The sequence below is a fragment of the Cricetulus griseus genome, chromosome 5, assembly GCF_003668045.3.
Source record: "Cricetulus griseus strain 17A/GY chromosome 5, alternate assembly CriGri-PICRH-1.0, whole genome shotgun sequence".
In the NCBI taxonomy this organism is placed as follows: domain Eukaryota; kingdom Metazoa; phylum Chordata; class Mammalia; order Rodentia; family Cricetidae; genus Cricetulus; species Cricetulus griseus.
Window position 1 is genome coordinate 6,449,953 of NC_048598.1, and position 15,666 is coordinate 6,465,618.

Here is a 15,666-nt window from a genome sequence, read left to right on the forward strand (position 1 = left end):
GTGTTCAGCATGAGCCTTAGGTTTCTTTGTGATCTTTTCCTGAAACTGCCCCTACCTTGTGGTCCAGCCCAGGCTGGAATTGGAAGATGGGAACCTGGTTAGAGTCTGTCACTTCTGCTATATCAGATGACAGCCAACTGTCCAACAGTCACAAGGAAGCCTGAGTCTATGAGAAAACAAGCACCAGGGTTCACATCCTCACTGCCCAAGACGAGATCTCTTTGCAAGAATGGTCTCTACTTTTATTTAAAGTCACTGGTATAGTTCTCAGAGCAAAGACCCAAGGAGACCCATTGGAGATGGGCATACATAAAGATTATCAGACCAAATCTATGACATTGTGTTCACATGGAGAATTTCTGCAGTAAAACCTAAAAAAATCCCAAGGCAGAAAAAAAACTATCTACTCTTGAAGTCTAAGCTTTCAGATTCCTGACCAGCCTCAAGCTCGGGTCTCTGTCTGCCACCTGAGCACAATTACACTTTAGTGTGTACCAGGCTGGGTACAACTGGCTCCTTGAGGATTAAAACAAGATAAACTCAACTAGTGACTCTAGATGGCTTTAAACATTAAATAAGAAACATTGTGGTCTGTGATTGTAGAAGTTACATAAAAATGGGAGAGGGTACCAGAGAAACCGAAGATGCCTGAACTCAGGTAAACAAGGACCACTCCCAGGCCTACTTATGGATGACACCAGGAAGCTCAAACGTCCAGGACACAGATGAAACAGATGTGGCCCTCTTTTATTTTTCCCTTCTCATTGTTTTAGAGTTAGACAAATGTGATAACATTTTTTGCTTTGTTGATTTTTCTTTTTTTTCTTTTTTTTTGTTTTTTACCCTTGACAGTTTTCTTGAATCCTTGTTTTCAGGGGTGGTGAAGCCATGCTTGATGCCTGTATGATAGATAAATGAAGCAATGTTTTCACCAGGATCAGCTTTTGGAAGAATATGACCAGGTTTGACTGATCAGTACACTCTGAAGAATGAAACATGAGCTTAAAGATAGGCAAAGACTTTTCCATATTGGTCGAAGGAAGCCATGGTTGGTTGACTGTGTGGTTCTGTTATCATTGCTGTAGTTTAAGGTCAGTGACTATATTATTTTATTTATTTGGCCCTTGAGATTATTTTTACAGTGAATTCTTTTATTTCTTTAATCTTTTTTTATTCTAAAACAATCTTTTCTCATTTTACATACCAATCCCAGTTCTCACACTCTACCCTCCTCCTGCTCCCCCCATCTTCTCCCCACGAACTCCGCACCCACTCCTCAAAGAGGATAAGGCTTCATTGGGAAATATTTTTAAAGAGTAATGAAAATAAACCAGGAAAGCAACAAGAACAACCCCAGTAGGCCTTGCTCTTCTCAATAAAGAGACGGGAACAAGGGAGGGGTGGAAAAGAGTCCATGACAATGCCACAGGTGCCTGATGAGGAAATCACAGGACTTCATGAAACACACTGTGCTTCTCCACGCCCCCTTAACAACACCAGAGTTCACTGTAGACGCTGGAAATCAATACGTTTATGCTAGCAAACACGACCCATAGTGCACATGGTACACAAGTGATGTCAAATGATTGTCTATCTTTTTGTTTTTAAATGTCAAGACATAGTTACTTCCTACACTGAATATCTTTATACATCTATCCTGTAATTATTTTTTTGAGAAATGAAAAAAATATTTTCTTTTAGTTTCTCTGCGATGGGACTTCATGTAGCCCAGGCTGGCCTTGACCTCACTATGTAGCAGAGGTTAGCCTGGATTTTAATCATCCTTGACTTTCTTGCTTCTGTCTCCCCAAGTGAGAGGATTACAGGCATACACTACCAGAGTTGCATGATAAAATTTTCTTACACCACATAAAACCCATCCACTCTTCATTTTAAAAACAGATTATGTTGGTGTTGTATCGTGACAGCAAGCAGAAGTCAGCAGAGCCATCCACGAAGACTGTTGTTCAGAAAAGAAATAGGAATCATAAAAGGGAGACTGTCCATTTGTTCCCCTCTCCCTGATGAGCAAACACACGCTGGAGCAATTCTCATGTCACTGTTTGAAGTACTTTCCCTCTATGACCTTGTGTGAGGGAAGGTCTCTTCTCTAATGACTATCCATGTTAAAGTGAAGAGAGATGGCAGGATTCATCAGCAAAACAGGAGGGTCAGCTCTCATCACAAACTTCCCAAGTGACTGATTCCCAAAAAGCACAAATGGATCACGGGAAGCTTTATCCTGGTCGTTTCTTTCTTTCTTTCTTTCTTTCTTTCTTTCTTTCTTTCTTTCTTTCTTTTTTTAAACAAAACTGTTCTGTATATAAGGGTTCCCATAGTGCATATGTGTGGCATATGTGTGCATGTGTACCTATGTGTGCATGTGTGAACAGGTGCCCAAGTGGGGATATCTGATATCCTGCTCTATCAATTCTACCCTATTCACTTGAGACAGGGCCTCTCTCAAAACTTGAATCTAGACTGGTGCCATGAAGCTCCAGTAACTCTCCTGATACCTGTCTTCCATAGCATCACACTTAGCTTTCTATGTGGGTTCTTTTTTTTTTTTTTTCTTTCTTTCTTTTTTTTTTTTTTTTTTTTTTTTTTTTTGGTTTTCTGAGACAGGGTTTCTCTGTGGCTTTGGAGGCTGTCCTGGAACTAGCTCTTGTAGACCACGCTGGTCTCGAACTCACAGAGATCCACCTGCCTCTACCTCCCGAGTGCTGGGATTAAAGGCATGTGTCACCAACGCCCGGCCTCTACGTGGGATCTTGAGGTTGGAAGCACACATTCTAGTGTTTGCCCAGCAGGTGTTGTTACATGGTGATCCAGGACTGGGAGCTTCATTGTTTCTATTCTTTGTAGAGAAGCTGCTGCAGCTCTTTCTAGTGTCAGCATAAGGATTATGCCTTATCATGTCCAGAATGAAAGGCTCTACACCCCAGTAGAGCATCATCTATTTAGAGAGACACACACAAAGCTGTTTATCCGTTTAGTGCAGAGGATGAGGCATGCCTCGTACTAGTGTTAAGATCACTCGACTGGGGTACAGGTTGAGGTGACCACACACTCAACAGGATCCAATGGTGGGGAATGTGGTGGCTGTTGTAAAACACAGATCTGAGTCAGTGGAGAGGCATGTAACATAGGAGCAGACAGCAAAGCAGAAAGCCACTCAGAGAAGTAGGGTCTTCGACACCAAGGGAAGAGATCGTTTTACTAATACTGACAACTAAACCAAAGACACAATTAAAAATGGTGAGTCACAAACAGCAGACAGGAGTCAGCCCTTTTCTTGTCTTTGATCAAAGCATCCCATGTCCTGGTGCATACATATATCCCACCGACCCCATCCTGTCTTCAACCTGGTTATAAAAGGAACCATCTATAGATTCTCTCATCTTCCAGAGACAATGAAACACCCTGAAGTCTTTTTAAAATCATGTAACAAGAGAAATAGAATTTCTAGTGCTGTGTATCAGGTCAACCTTCAAATTGGACATTAAAGAAAACAAAAGCAAAATAAAAAAACAAAACTTTTCTCCCAGGGTTTTGTTTTTGTTTTGCTTGTTTGTTTTTTAGCTCAGGCATGATAATGAGGGGACCCCCCTCTTGTCTGATGCTGACCTCTTTTCTCACACTCTCAAGAGGAGCAGGTCCTTACTCACTGGCCTGGCCCAGCCCACAGCAGGCTGCATTCTCTGGCTTCGCCTACAGTCAGAGTCATACTTTCAGGATGCTGTCTTTGGTCTCCCTTGTGTTCGGAGTTAACCTTGCATTTGGGGGAAACCTTCCTGGCCTCCTCCCATGATCTCTGTCCTTCCAGAGATTCTGTCTTATAACGGTTCCAGATGCCCAAGGTTTGCCTCTATCCCAGCTACTTTCTTAGTCTCTTGCAGCCCAGAGGAATCCTGCCTGTTCCTCCACCTAGGACTTTTCAGGCTTCCATGTGATACTTTTCACAGATGTTAAGAGAGCTTACTCCATTTTTCTTCTTTTTTATCCTAACAAGACCCCAACCTCATAAACTCTAAGTGGGTTAGATTGCAGAAAGATACCTCAAGCACTCTAGCTAAGCTTGGACAGACTGCCTGTCCCCATTCAGATTAGCTAGGTCTAAATTGTATATCAGCACACTGGTCTCCACACAACTTCAGATGACCCATGTCACCCTTCAACAGGTCTCCTGGATCCTATTTTTTGACTCATGTATAAGAGATATCACAGACACTTCTCTCATCCCTCTAAGGCAACCCTATTCTCTATTTATCTTCCCTTAACCTTTGTTTATCTATTCTATTTTGTTACATACTCTGTCTTTGTGTCTTTGATAGAGATAAGAGTTCCAAGAGTCTTTCAGGGAACTAAGGATGTCACTCAGTGGTAGAGCATTTGATTAACACATGGAAGACCATATGTTCCACTCCAACACTAGCAAAAAACCAAGTCTGTTAGCCCGTGACTGTCTGTGTTACGTGGGTTTGGCTATTGTGTATACAAAGTACAGCGGATGAGGAACAGATGGGATGACATGAATAGGAAGAAGCAAGAGAAATATTCTTAAATATGAGCAAGCAGAGGAGTGATAAATCAAACAACAATGCCCAGGTCTAATAGAGCAGGGTAAGGCCATGGGAAGGAGCTAGCAGTGAGGAGATGACGGCATATCTGTGTGCAGTTTTATCCAGTAAAGGGGCCAGCCACTGTTAAGTTAGAGTGAAAATTTGAAAAAGCAAGAAACAGAAGGGAGGATGGGGAGATGAAGATGAGAATATAAGAAAGAAAAAAAAAAACTCAGGCATGGATCACACTCAAAATAGGCCATTAAAATGTTGTTTTCTTCTATGACTAGGTAAAAATTAAGAATGTTTAAAAAAGAAGACAGATTGGAGGGGGAGAGACAATCTGGAGTCATCTGTTTCTGTTGCCATTTCGTCTGAACAGCAGAGGGCTGGATAATGTACAAGGAGGGGACCAGGAAGCTGAAGACTAAGCATGAAACCAGGTTGATGAGAAGCACATGCAAGATGAAAAGCTATGGGTCCAGCCAGCACAAGCTCACCCTCAGTCCAGTCAGTCTGGGGCAGCAGCAAGAGCATCTCCTCTAGGCCTGACCTACAGCCCCACTGAAGAGAAAGAGCTCGACAGCAGAACAATAGGATTTTTCCTGGTCTAAAAGCAGAAGACCATGAAGATGGACACAGTTGATCAACATAGGACTGGGTAGGGATACCAGCACAGGTTAAGTGATCATTCTGGGATGACAGAGTTGGAACAATGGCATCTACTCACAGCGCAGCATTTCTGGAATCAGGATGATTTGAGACTTAGAAAGGATAGTGTAGGGGACAGTAAGCCACACCTGTTAGAGGCTGGCTACAGGTGTGCCTGACCACTCCTGTCAAGGCGTGGTCAAGGTGAGGTCAGGATGATGAGGCATGGGCTCTTAAGGGACCGCAGAGCACATGGAAGCCCCTTCTTCTCCTGCCCCTTCTCTCGGGCCTCACTGCTCTGCTGCCCCTGGCACGCTCTGACTTGCTTTTGGCTGGTATTTATCTCAATAAAGATATCTCGACCTTACAGATTACAGTTTGTCTCTTGGGTCGCACAATAGGGTAGGCCAGTATTAGACACGGAAGAACTTCAGCAAGAATGGGAAATTTCATAGTCTGGAATTACTGATGGACATTAGAGATGAAAGGAGAGAATATATATATATATATATATATATATATATATATATATATATATCTGCATTAGTTTTTTATAACTATAGTGAATGCCCCAGACAACTTACAGACAAAGTTTTGTGGGAGCTCAAGGCTTCAGAGGTGACTTCCCATTGCCTATGGGGCCTATGGTGGCACATCACACTGGTGACACGCCATCATGACACACCATGACAGGGGAGCGTGAGGCAGCAAAACACTCACCCCATGTCTAGGAAATGAAAAAGACAGAGAAGAGACTGGAGATCCACCATCTCCCTCAAGGGATGACTACCTGCCACCGGGCCTTTACTATTTAAAGTCCCACCATGTCACAAAGACACCAAGGTAGGGTCAAGTCTTTCAAACACAAGTCTTCAGAACCAAACAACAGCAATACTCCAAGTACTCCATGAATGAAACTCAGAAGAATAAATCTGAAAGCACTGTGGATGTAGGGAAAAAGATTTCTTCTCAAAGAACAACGTGTGGTTTTACCAAGTTTGCTCTCTCTCTGAGTCAATATAAGAAGAGTCAGCTGACATACAGATACATTCAAATTAATTTGTATAAAACTTGCTATAAACCATCTTCCTTTATATCCATACTCCTCTAGATCTTTCCTCTCCTCTGTCTTCTCCATTCCACCCTTCCACCAACTACCAATTTCACTAGATTCAAAGTTTTAAATGACCTCAGTATCTTCAAATACTGTAGGCTCTGTGGTCTTGTTTGTCTCCTTCTACTCCTCATCAGTTGATGTTAATATTTCAATCTATGTTCTATCCCAGAGACTTTAACTCTGGTGTTAGCCAGACATCCTGTGGAGTGACAAATGACAGAACACTCTTCTGTAAGCAGGTATGGGTCCTGGAACAAGCTGATGTAGGAGGTGTGATGAGTGTAAATAAAGAAAGAGAGAGCAGGATTTTACGCCACCAAAAACAGCCTTGATTATAAGAACATTCAAGGGTAGAGATTATGGTAGATTGAAGGGAATAACATCTTTCTTTTTAAAAAAACAAGTTGGGGCAGGGAGGTAGTTCAATTGATTAAGTGCTTGCCATGCAAATATCAAGAACCGAATTTTAGACTCAGAAACCCCACACAAAAGACAGGCATGTCGGCACAAAGTTATAGTTCCATGTAAGGTTTCCAGTGTAGTCTAGCATAAAAGGCAAGTTTCAAGCCAGTTGGAGAACCTTTATTATAAAGGCCAGCTCCCTTGGAGCAATACCCAAGGTTGACCTCTGGCTTCTACCTGAAGAAACACACACACACACACACACACACACACACACACACACACACACACACACTCAGACACGCGCGCACGCGCTCTCAGGTATTCATGCGGTAGAAACAAATAAGACAGTGTAGACATCCCTTGGTCATTGAAGAGAGTTTTTGATGATATTGGAAGAGTATCAAGGAAGTTCAGAAGGACATAATGGCAGATAATCACTATGTTTAGTAGGCAAGATATCAAGGAATCAAAAGTATACTCACCAGGAGAACATTTTTATAGAAGTTATTGTTTCAAAAGTGCCAAAATTCTTGTTGATAAGGAAAACTAAAGTTAGAAATCGGTGTTTTGTTATCCATATGTATAAAGATTTACCTACCTTCCAGTCTCAGGATCAAATCTGAAGTAACCATCTTGACACTGGTAACAGCTCTGTCCAGTGGTTGAGGGATCACGGCAACGGCATTGCCCAGTGACACCATTACAGATATGACTCATTGCTCCAACTGTGTGGCATAAGCATGGCAGGCAGCCAGTGGCATGGCCAGGAGAAGTGTAAAAGCCTAGAAACAAGAAATAAATTTTGTTCTCACTTCTGGTTCAGTCTTCTCTAGAAAGGATAGTGTTTTGATAGCACTCAAAATCCAAAGACTCTAAAGGGACCCCTGGGTCTCACCATAACAGTAGTTAGAGCTCTTCTAAATGAGTATATCAATTACAACTAAAAACAACCATTTAGTCATCTACATAAAAACACTGTAGAAGGCTGGGGAGGTTGCTCAGTGGTTAGCAATGCTTGCTACTCTTATAGAAGGCCTGGGTTCAGTCCCAAGCACTCCCATTCAATTCACGATTGTCTCAAGCTTGAGGTCTAGCAGATCTCAGAGCTTCTTAAGTCTCCTCTGGGCATCGGGTATTTGCATGATGGACATGTATACATTGGAGGCAAAAGAGTCACTCACATTTAAAATTAATTAATTCAAATTAAAACTAATTTAAGTCTATTTGAAGAACTCTCAACTAAAAACCTGCCCTCCTCTACTCAGGTTGAAATGGTTACCAAATAGGCAGTGGTGTATCCTATATACCAGAGAGATATTCAGCAAGAAGGCCAGATAAAAAGCAGGATTCCCAGTTAAAATTTAGTTTAACAATGATTTCATAGCAAAAAAATGCACTATTTACAAATACAAAATGATTAATGTTTGAAATTCAAATATAATAGATCATACCGAATATTGTTAAAATTCTCAACCTTTAAACTGCCTACCTCACACATGCTCTACATTTTGCTAAACATCAAGACCTACCACCAGTACCTCCCAAGGATTTTAAATCTTCTGCTTTCCAGCTTTTTCACAGCATGTGCCACGGGATGGTGTCACAGAAGGATATTCACACATTAGATGAATATTAGATGCTATTCTATCCTTCATGTAGATTAGAAAGTGAAGCTTAGGAAGACTGAAAAACTCCCCTCAAATGCTGAACTAAGAATGCATAGCACAAGCCAGCTTCAAAAACAGCCTGCCCAACACCAGAAGCCATTTTACCCAATGGCAAGCCCTGACCCTCTTGTCAATCTCCTTGACTGACTGGCTTGAACAACCTTTCGGAAAGGAGATTTTTAATGTCTTTTTCCTCTATTTCAAAGTAGTTTAATGCCTATTTCCTTCAAGAAAAATATCAAAACTAAACCACGGCTTCCCACCCTGTAGTCAAGACCCGCCTACCTCTCTAGAGTCATCTCCCAAGAGGAGCACTGCAGAGTTGCTGTTTCTTTTCTTGACTCGTGAAGGCCTTTCTGAGAGGAGATGCTCTGTCCATGGCAATGGCTTCCACCCACCCCCCTCTGCTCAGTTCATTTCTCTGTAAGCCAGGACTCCTCGATGCCGCCATGAAATTTCTCTAGGCAAATTCAGGCATGCCTCTGACAGCTTCATTGCATCTTACTGCTTGCTACCAGTGCCCAGAAACATATAATTAATCTAATTTTCATCAGATGTCACCTTCATCATCTTAGTGAATTGGCATTTCCTCTTCTACCCATAGTAGGCTTTCACTAAACACTGATGAGGATATAAAAACTCACACAAGGAGTCAGTGAGTTCCCCAAGTACTACACTTAGAAAATATGCACACAAACACACAGGTACACACGTACACACATACACACGTACACACACACACACACACACACACACACACACACACACACACTCAGTTTAAAGATTCTCATTTTATTTTGCAATTCACATTTCTTTCTTATATCAAAAGAAAAAAGTGGGACCCATAATCACATTGGAGTTCTTAAAGTCTTCTGGACCTCAAAGGTGGATGAGAGCAGTAACAAAGTCAGAAAGGGTTTAGACATCTGAGTGCAGACATGTGAAACATAACAGTTCTTGGCATAGCATGATATAAATAGGTGTATACGAACACATGCACATACCTACTGAGACACACACACAAGCACACCACAAAGGGAGAGGGGTCACAGAAACCATCTGTTGAGTAAAGTTGTAGAAGATGAAATTTATAGAAGTGTTATGATCATTAGGTTTTGTGTCATATTAGTCCTAGTGAAGAGGATAAGCAGGAAGAGAAAACCAGGCCCACCTGTGTTGTCTGTTTTATTGGGAAAGCAGAGAGTAACTGGAAGTGTCACACACTTGAGGATCTAGGTAAAAAGAAGCCATCATCCTGGTTTCTTTGGCCTGGGTCTTAGATAGCTTCAAAAACGGGCAAAAAAAAAATGTATTCAGCAAGAAAAAAGGGAATAAATTGAAAGATCTAGAACACTCAGGCAGATGGCACAGACAACATCATTTTCAGATTAATTACCAGCCAGACTAGATGGTTTATTTCTCTATATTTATCCTTATATCTACTTGCAGAAATAGATTGTAGTCACATCAGCTACCTGTTCAGCTACCTGGCTCACTGTGTGGTTCAAGCCACAGATCCCAAAGTCTTATCTTAGGTAGCTAAGGAAGGTAACTGGCTCCTTAAATTCATGAGGATGGCATCATGAAGGGACTAATGGCTCTCCAATTTCCATAAATTACCTATTAGCATAGATACTTAAAATTAATTTGGACTTATTGCAATAGTTATGAGTCACAGAAAATTCTCTGTCAATTAAGGATCATTTTAGTAAGTAATAACTACTTAGCTAAGTCTGGGTATACGAACGGGGGTGCATTTTGGTGTGTAAGATTGGGTAGTTCAAATCTTAGACAGTAAGGAACTGCACAGAAAAGATATTAGAAACGTAAGCAGAGAACAAGCACTATGAAACAAGGCATGAAAAAGCGCAAAAGCACCGAGATGCTGCACTGTGGGGGCTTCCAGGAAGCAGCCATGGTGGACTTTGCTGTGAAGTGAGGGCTCCTATTCTCAAGAGCTTGATTATAAAGGTTAGTCCCACCAGTATTTTAGTTGTCCTATTTTTAAGCAGTTCAATTAGGATGACGCAGGGAACTTCCTGCTCACCGATTGCTTGTCACCTCACCTGAATGTGCCTAATTCTAGACCATTACCTCTCCTTTGATGGCTCCCAACTATAGAAAACAACATTTCCCTTTCCCTCCTGCTTAAACTTCCACTCCGGAGTGTGGCTTAATGATAACTGACCTTAATTTCTTTTTCTACTGAATGCATCCCTGACCTCACTCCATTAGCTCAGCTTCATGGTCCAGAGCTTTACATCTGTATCATTTTAACTGATATTTCTGAGATTGTTTTCCCTCACAAATGTCTTTATATGGCCTTCTTAAACACAGCCATCAGGCCAGCGTGCTCTCTTTGTTTTATGTGGAGCCAAGCGTTCGCAGGCACAAACCAGCCTCGTAAAGCATTCTATCCCCCCTCTTATTTCAGCCACCTCTCGGTTCTGAGCAATACAAACCTCAGAGAGAAGACAAGGTGTCTTCCAGCTCAAGGAGAGCTGACCTCACATCGTAACCATGCTGTACCTGGAAGGGCTTAACAGAACCCATAGAGCACTGCATTATTAGCGAGACCGAGGGTACCATCTCCTGTTGTGGCTATTTGCACAGCACAGCACCTGTCCTGGGCATAAACGAGAGCCCATTTCCTAGCAATATCCCTCCTGGGGACCATGAACAACTAGGCTTTGCTAAGGTCCTGAAATGGGAGAAAGAAAACAAACTTAACCTCTGGGCCATGTTCAGAAAAGGAGGGCAGCGCTTGGCTCAGCACTCATTATAGGCCATTAGGAGACTGTACTCTGCACCTTAAACCTCGGACACGATGCTGCTCACGGAAGGAATCTGTGTTGGAAGGGCTGGATAATCAGGGTGTCTGGATGCAGTGCCAACAGCGGTGAGTTTCAAATCAGGGTACTTACTAACGCTTCCCTTCATTTTGGTGTTTTTAATGAAAATACTGCTAAGAGCATTTTCCATACTTTTGACCCAGTGTTCATGGGAGTAGAAACACGACAGACACCACTCCTCCCACTGTTATTTAAGGCAACCAGTGCTCTTATTAAATCAGATACACGCAAATGCTTTTGCATTTGGTTCCTCTTTTGGCAACTGTCCGCTCCTCTGCTACCTTGCCAGCTGATATATACTCTTAAAACCAAGCTCAGATTTTCTCTATGAAATTCTCCATGCCCCCATCCTTCAAGAATCCACAGGTCTCTTCTACATTGCATGTTCCTTGTACTTACACAAACCAGATTCCTTTGTATATTTGTGGTCTTATGTCTTAAAGTGGCTCAGGGCCTGCTATATAGTAGCATATTAAATAGATGTGCCAACAGACATGGATGGACACAGCCATTAAATGGGTGGATAATGGACAGAGGGGAGAAGGGTGGTCGATGTCTGTGGTTCCTTAAAGCATGAAGCGATTTCTTTCCCTATGAGAGGGAAAATGAGTCTGTGAGTCACAAGAGTGACTTGTCAGAATGGCCCAGCCTATCAGAGGATGTAGAAGCAGATGTGTAAGAATCAGCATAACGAATAGAAAATGTAACTTTCGGCAAATCATCTATTGGACCAAAGGAGAGATGGCAAATATCAGCCCCCCATAAAGTCCCTGGCTTTTGAGAACAGACACATGGTAGAAGCCGATGCCCCAAGCTTTGTACCAGACGCCTCTGTTTCAAACAAGCTTGGTGTCCTTATCTTTGTGAGCATCTGGGAAGGCTCTTGAAGCTCGGTTACTCTTTACTCCTCTCCCCTTTTAAAGACAGCATCTCACTGTGTAGCCCTAGCTGGCTTGGTTCTCACTATGTAGGCTAGGCTAGTCTGGAACTCAGACAACTGCCTGTCTCTGCCTTCCTAGTGCTGGGATTAACGGTGTGCACCATCATTCCTAGCCATAGGGTATTTTCTAAGCATCAAACACAGAATTAATAAAAAAATACAAATGCCAAAATCTCTGTTAAAACCCAGGAGATTATGATTGCACACACCCAGATATATACCGTCAAACTTTGACGTTCTGTTTTATTCTACTGCATTTCAGCATTTATCAAATGCACACTTCCAAGTATCTTCCCTGCACCACAGAGACAATCTATAAATTCTTGCCACTTAGTGTATGCAGATAATCCTATTTCTAGAGCCTGCTCTTCACCTCTTCTTCGTCTGCTCAGCCAGGCAGCACAGGACAGAGTTATTTTCTTTTTCATGCCTATTACTCGGATTTTCCACAACAAATGAGATGTCCCAGGGCCTGAAGGAACAAGCCACAGTCACATGTTGAGGGGAAGTTGAAGATGAGGGAAGGTTACAGATATTTGCAACTATATGTATTTTAAAGTACCCTCCAGTGATTATCTAATGAATATTTAAGACAATTTATTTTTAAGAAAATGTTTCATAGTTTGAGGGCACACATTCTGGGGTCAGATTCTTGGGGGCCTGTGAATGCCTCTTGTATTGTTAGATTCTACTCTCTCTGCCTAAGCAGGAGGGGAGAGCATCAACGCTCCATCAGAGAAGTGTTATGCATATTACCCGGGACTTCACAGCAAAGCTCCAAGGCAGAGCTGGACACTCGGTAAATACTCAGCAATTATTCTGCACTATCATTATTGAAACTGTTATCATGATGTTTCCACAGAAGTGAGATTTTTCTTTCTAAATTGAAGTGAAATAATGGTGCCCCTCTTCCCTCCTCCCACACATGCCAAGGAGTACAGCCCAAATTCTCCAAGGTAAGATGGTTTTCTGGCAATTTGTCATGAAAGAGATGCCTGTCCTGAGACTAATTTCTGGCTGGAAAAAAATGCATTGACTTCAAAAGGTTTTATTGTTGTTGTTTGTTTTTTTCTACTGAGATCTGGGCGTGGCCGGGTCTCAACTCCTACTGATGCTCTAATGTTCACCAGAGCATCAGCCACCTGATTCTAGTTCCATCAGCAGGGTCTTTGTAAGCTTCTGGTTTATGAGCCCATCGCTTAGCCAGGAGGATATGCTTCCTAATGTAACAGGATACTTTGTTTTACTCTCTAATAGTCTATGTGACTTACAAAATAAGAGGCAAAAGGAAGTACTGAAGGAAGCATGAAGCATGGTTCTATTAGGACCCCGCATGTCACAAGCGGCCATTTCTTTTATAAATTAGGCTTTATTGTATTTCAGAGCTGCATCGCCCTCAGTAAACCCTCTCTGCCTCTGGATCTCAAGGACAAGGGAGGGTCACTAGCCCAGGATGGCTTGACATCCTCCTCTGCCTCTCTCGGCCTGGCCTCTGATTAAGCACAGCTGCTGAATGGTAGGAGGTCATCCAGAGCTGGAGAAAAAAAACCAGGGAAACATATTTAGTGCTGTATTTATTAATGTGGGTATGTGTACGTTCATCTTTATACACACACTACAAATAATTTTAAATTAAAGCATTTTGAAAATACTTAATGGAGGTTAAGCAGCATTTTTAACCTCTGCTCAAGTTATTGAATGGCGTATTAAAACCAACGTGGCTCCAACATGCCTTCCAGTGCACATTGCTGTGTTAACAAATTGCCTATAAATTTCAGCTGAATTAAGCCCATTCCTTGTACGTTTGTACTATGGCTAGGTTAATAATACATGAGATTTCATTACACAAACCTTCCTTGATGATGCTCTTTAAGAAAGTGGGGCAGGAATCAACATGGGGCCCTCTAGCACGGGCCGATTTATATTTATAGTCATGGAAGAGAAGCAAGCAAGGTCTTCAGGCGTGTGAGTGTGTGTTCTCCTGGCTGAGCTCTGTGTCCTGCCTGAGGCACACACCCATGTCGACTCTTGCCCTATGATTTGGGGTCTTGGATTCACGGCTGTTCAGAAGGAAGTAGGAGAGCCCAGACACAGCTGCTGGTGAACATGTCTACTTCATAGAAGGGGTTGTGTTCTCTAAGCAAGTTTCATTGTAAGAGACAAAAAACAAACAAAGTTCAAAGTAGAAATTCTGAAAATCAGAAGATGGCAAAACTTATAATCGCCCCAGTTGCCCTTTGCCCCATTTCCAGGGCAGGCAAGTGTGAACACTACATCTTGTTTTGTCTCAGAAAATGCGCATTATTTGAGCTATCATTCCTCCTCTCATGTAGGAAAATGATCATCTTGGAATATAAGGACATTTCCACAGGCCTTTGCTGTCCCCATGCCTAAAAATAAGCAAAGGCAACTGAGATATTTTTACACGTAATTACTCATTCAATAAATATTTATGGATCACCATTTACAGAGGTTCTGTACCATATGCTTGACAGAAAGTGGTGAGCAACAATGCAGAGTCTCAGTGGGGTTGGCTGGTTGGAGAGACACTAATCCAGTCAGGGAGCCCCTGGATGCTGCAGGCCCTGCAGTTGTGCAGCCACCAACTTCCTGTGTCACTATGCTGGAAAGCCAGGGGAGGGTGGGTGGACAAGACCTGGCTGACATTAGGGAAGCACCGGTCTCTGGGATGGGAGAGCCAGAAGTCCTTGAAGAGAATGGGGGACTTCCAGATTACACTTGGATAGCCCAGGAAAAAGTAGCTTAGACTACAGAGGAGTAAGTGCGGGTGTTAAGAAGTGGTCAAAAATCTAGCTACACTGCTAGGCAAAACCCCCAGGACTGATTGTGATGGATGAGTCAGGAGCTCTGGGAGAAAGAGGAGTCAAGCCTGGTTATAATGATACGACATGACAAGATTACAACCCAGAAAATGCAGGGCAGCACTGCCAGTTAAACATGGTAGATTGAGCAATCTTCCTTCTCCCAAATCCCCCCAAATGAAATTATTTTTCTAAAAGGGAATAGCAGTCAATAACAGACATCTGAGAGGAAAAACTCAGGGTTGTCAGTAGAAAGTCCACAGTAAGTGTATCGATCAAGCTTGCACAAACCCGGAAAGTATTGGCTTAAAAGCCACAGAAATCTCTGCAGTCAGAAAAGGGGTGTGGTTTATCCCTTAACCAAAGAGCAGGCTGTTGCTCTCACATTTTAGGAGATCGGAAGGGTTAGCTACAGAAGTTAGAAAATGAGAGAGGAAGGACTCCTCACAGCAGGTGTAGTGAGCTGCATTCATCAGAAAGACCACAGAAAGGCTGGCTGCGATGGATAATTGTATGTCTCAACTTGGGCAGCCTTGGAGCGCAGTTACCTGGTCAAATACTAGCATCGATATGCAGTGAATATATTGGGTAGATCTCCACAGAGTAACAAAAAAAACACTCATCCACAGATAATGGGTTCAGTGAACTCC

The 15,666-nt window shown here is 42.4% G+C and overlaps 1 protein-coding gene across 1 annotated transcript in view; it reads right to left on the minus strand.

Moving 5' to 3' along the window:
- Nucleotides 1-15,666, minus strand: part of Ush2a (usherin) — a 641,642-nt gene that overhangs the window by 505,477 nt on the left and 120,499 nt on the right. The window contains exon 13 of the mRNA XM_035445085.1: nucleotides 7,334-7,517. Coding sequence (XP_035300976.1) covers nucleotides 7,334-7,517 — 184 coding nt within the window. The remainder of the gene's footprint in view (nucleotides 1-7,333; nucleotides 7,518-15,666) is intronic.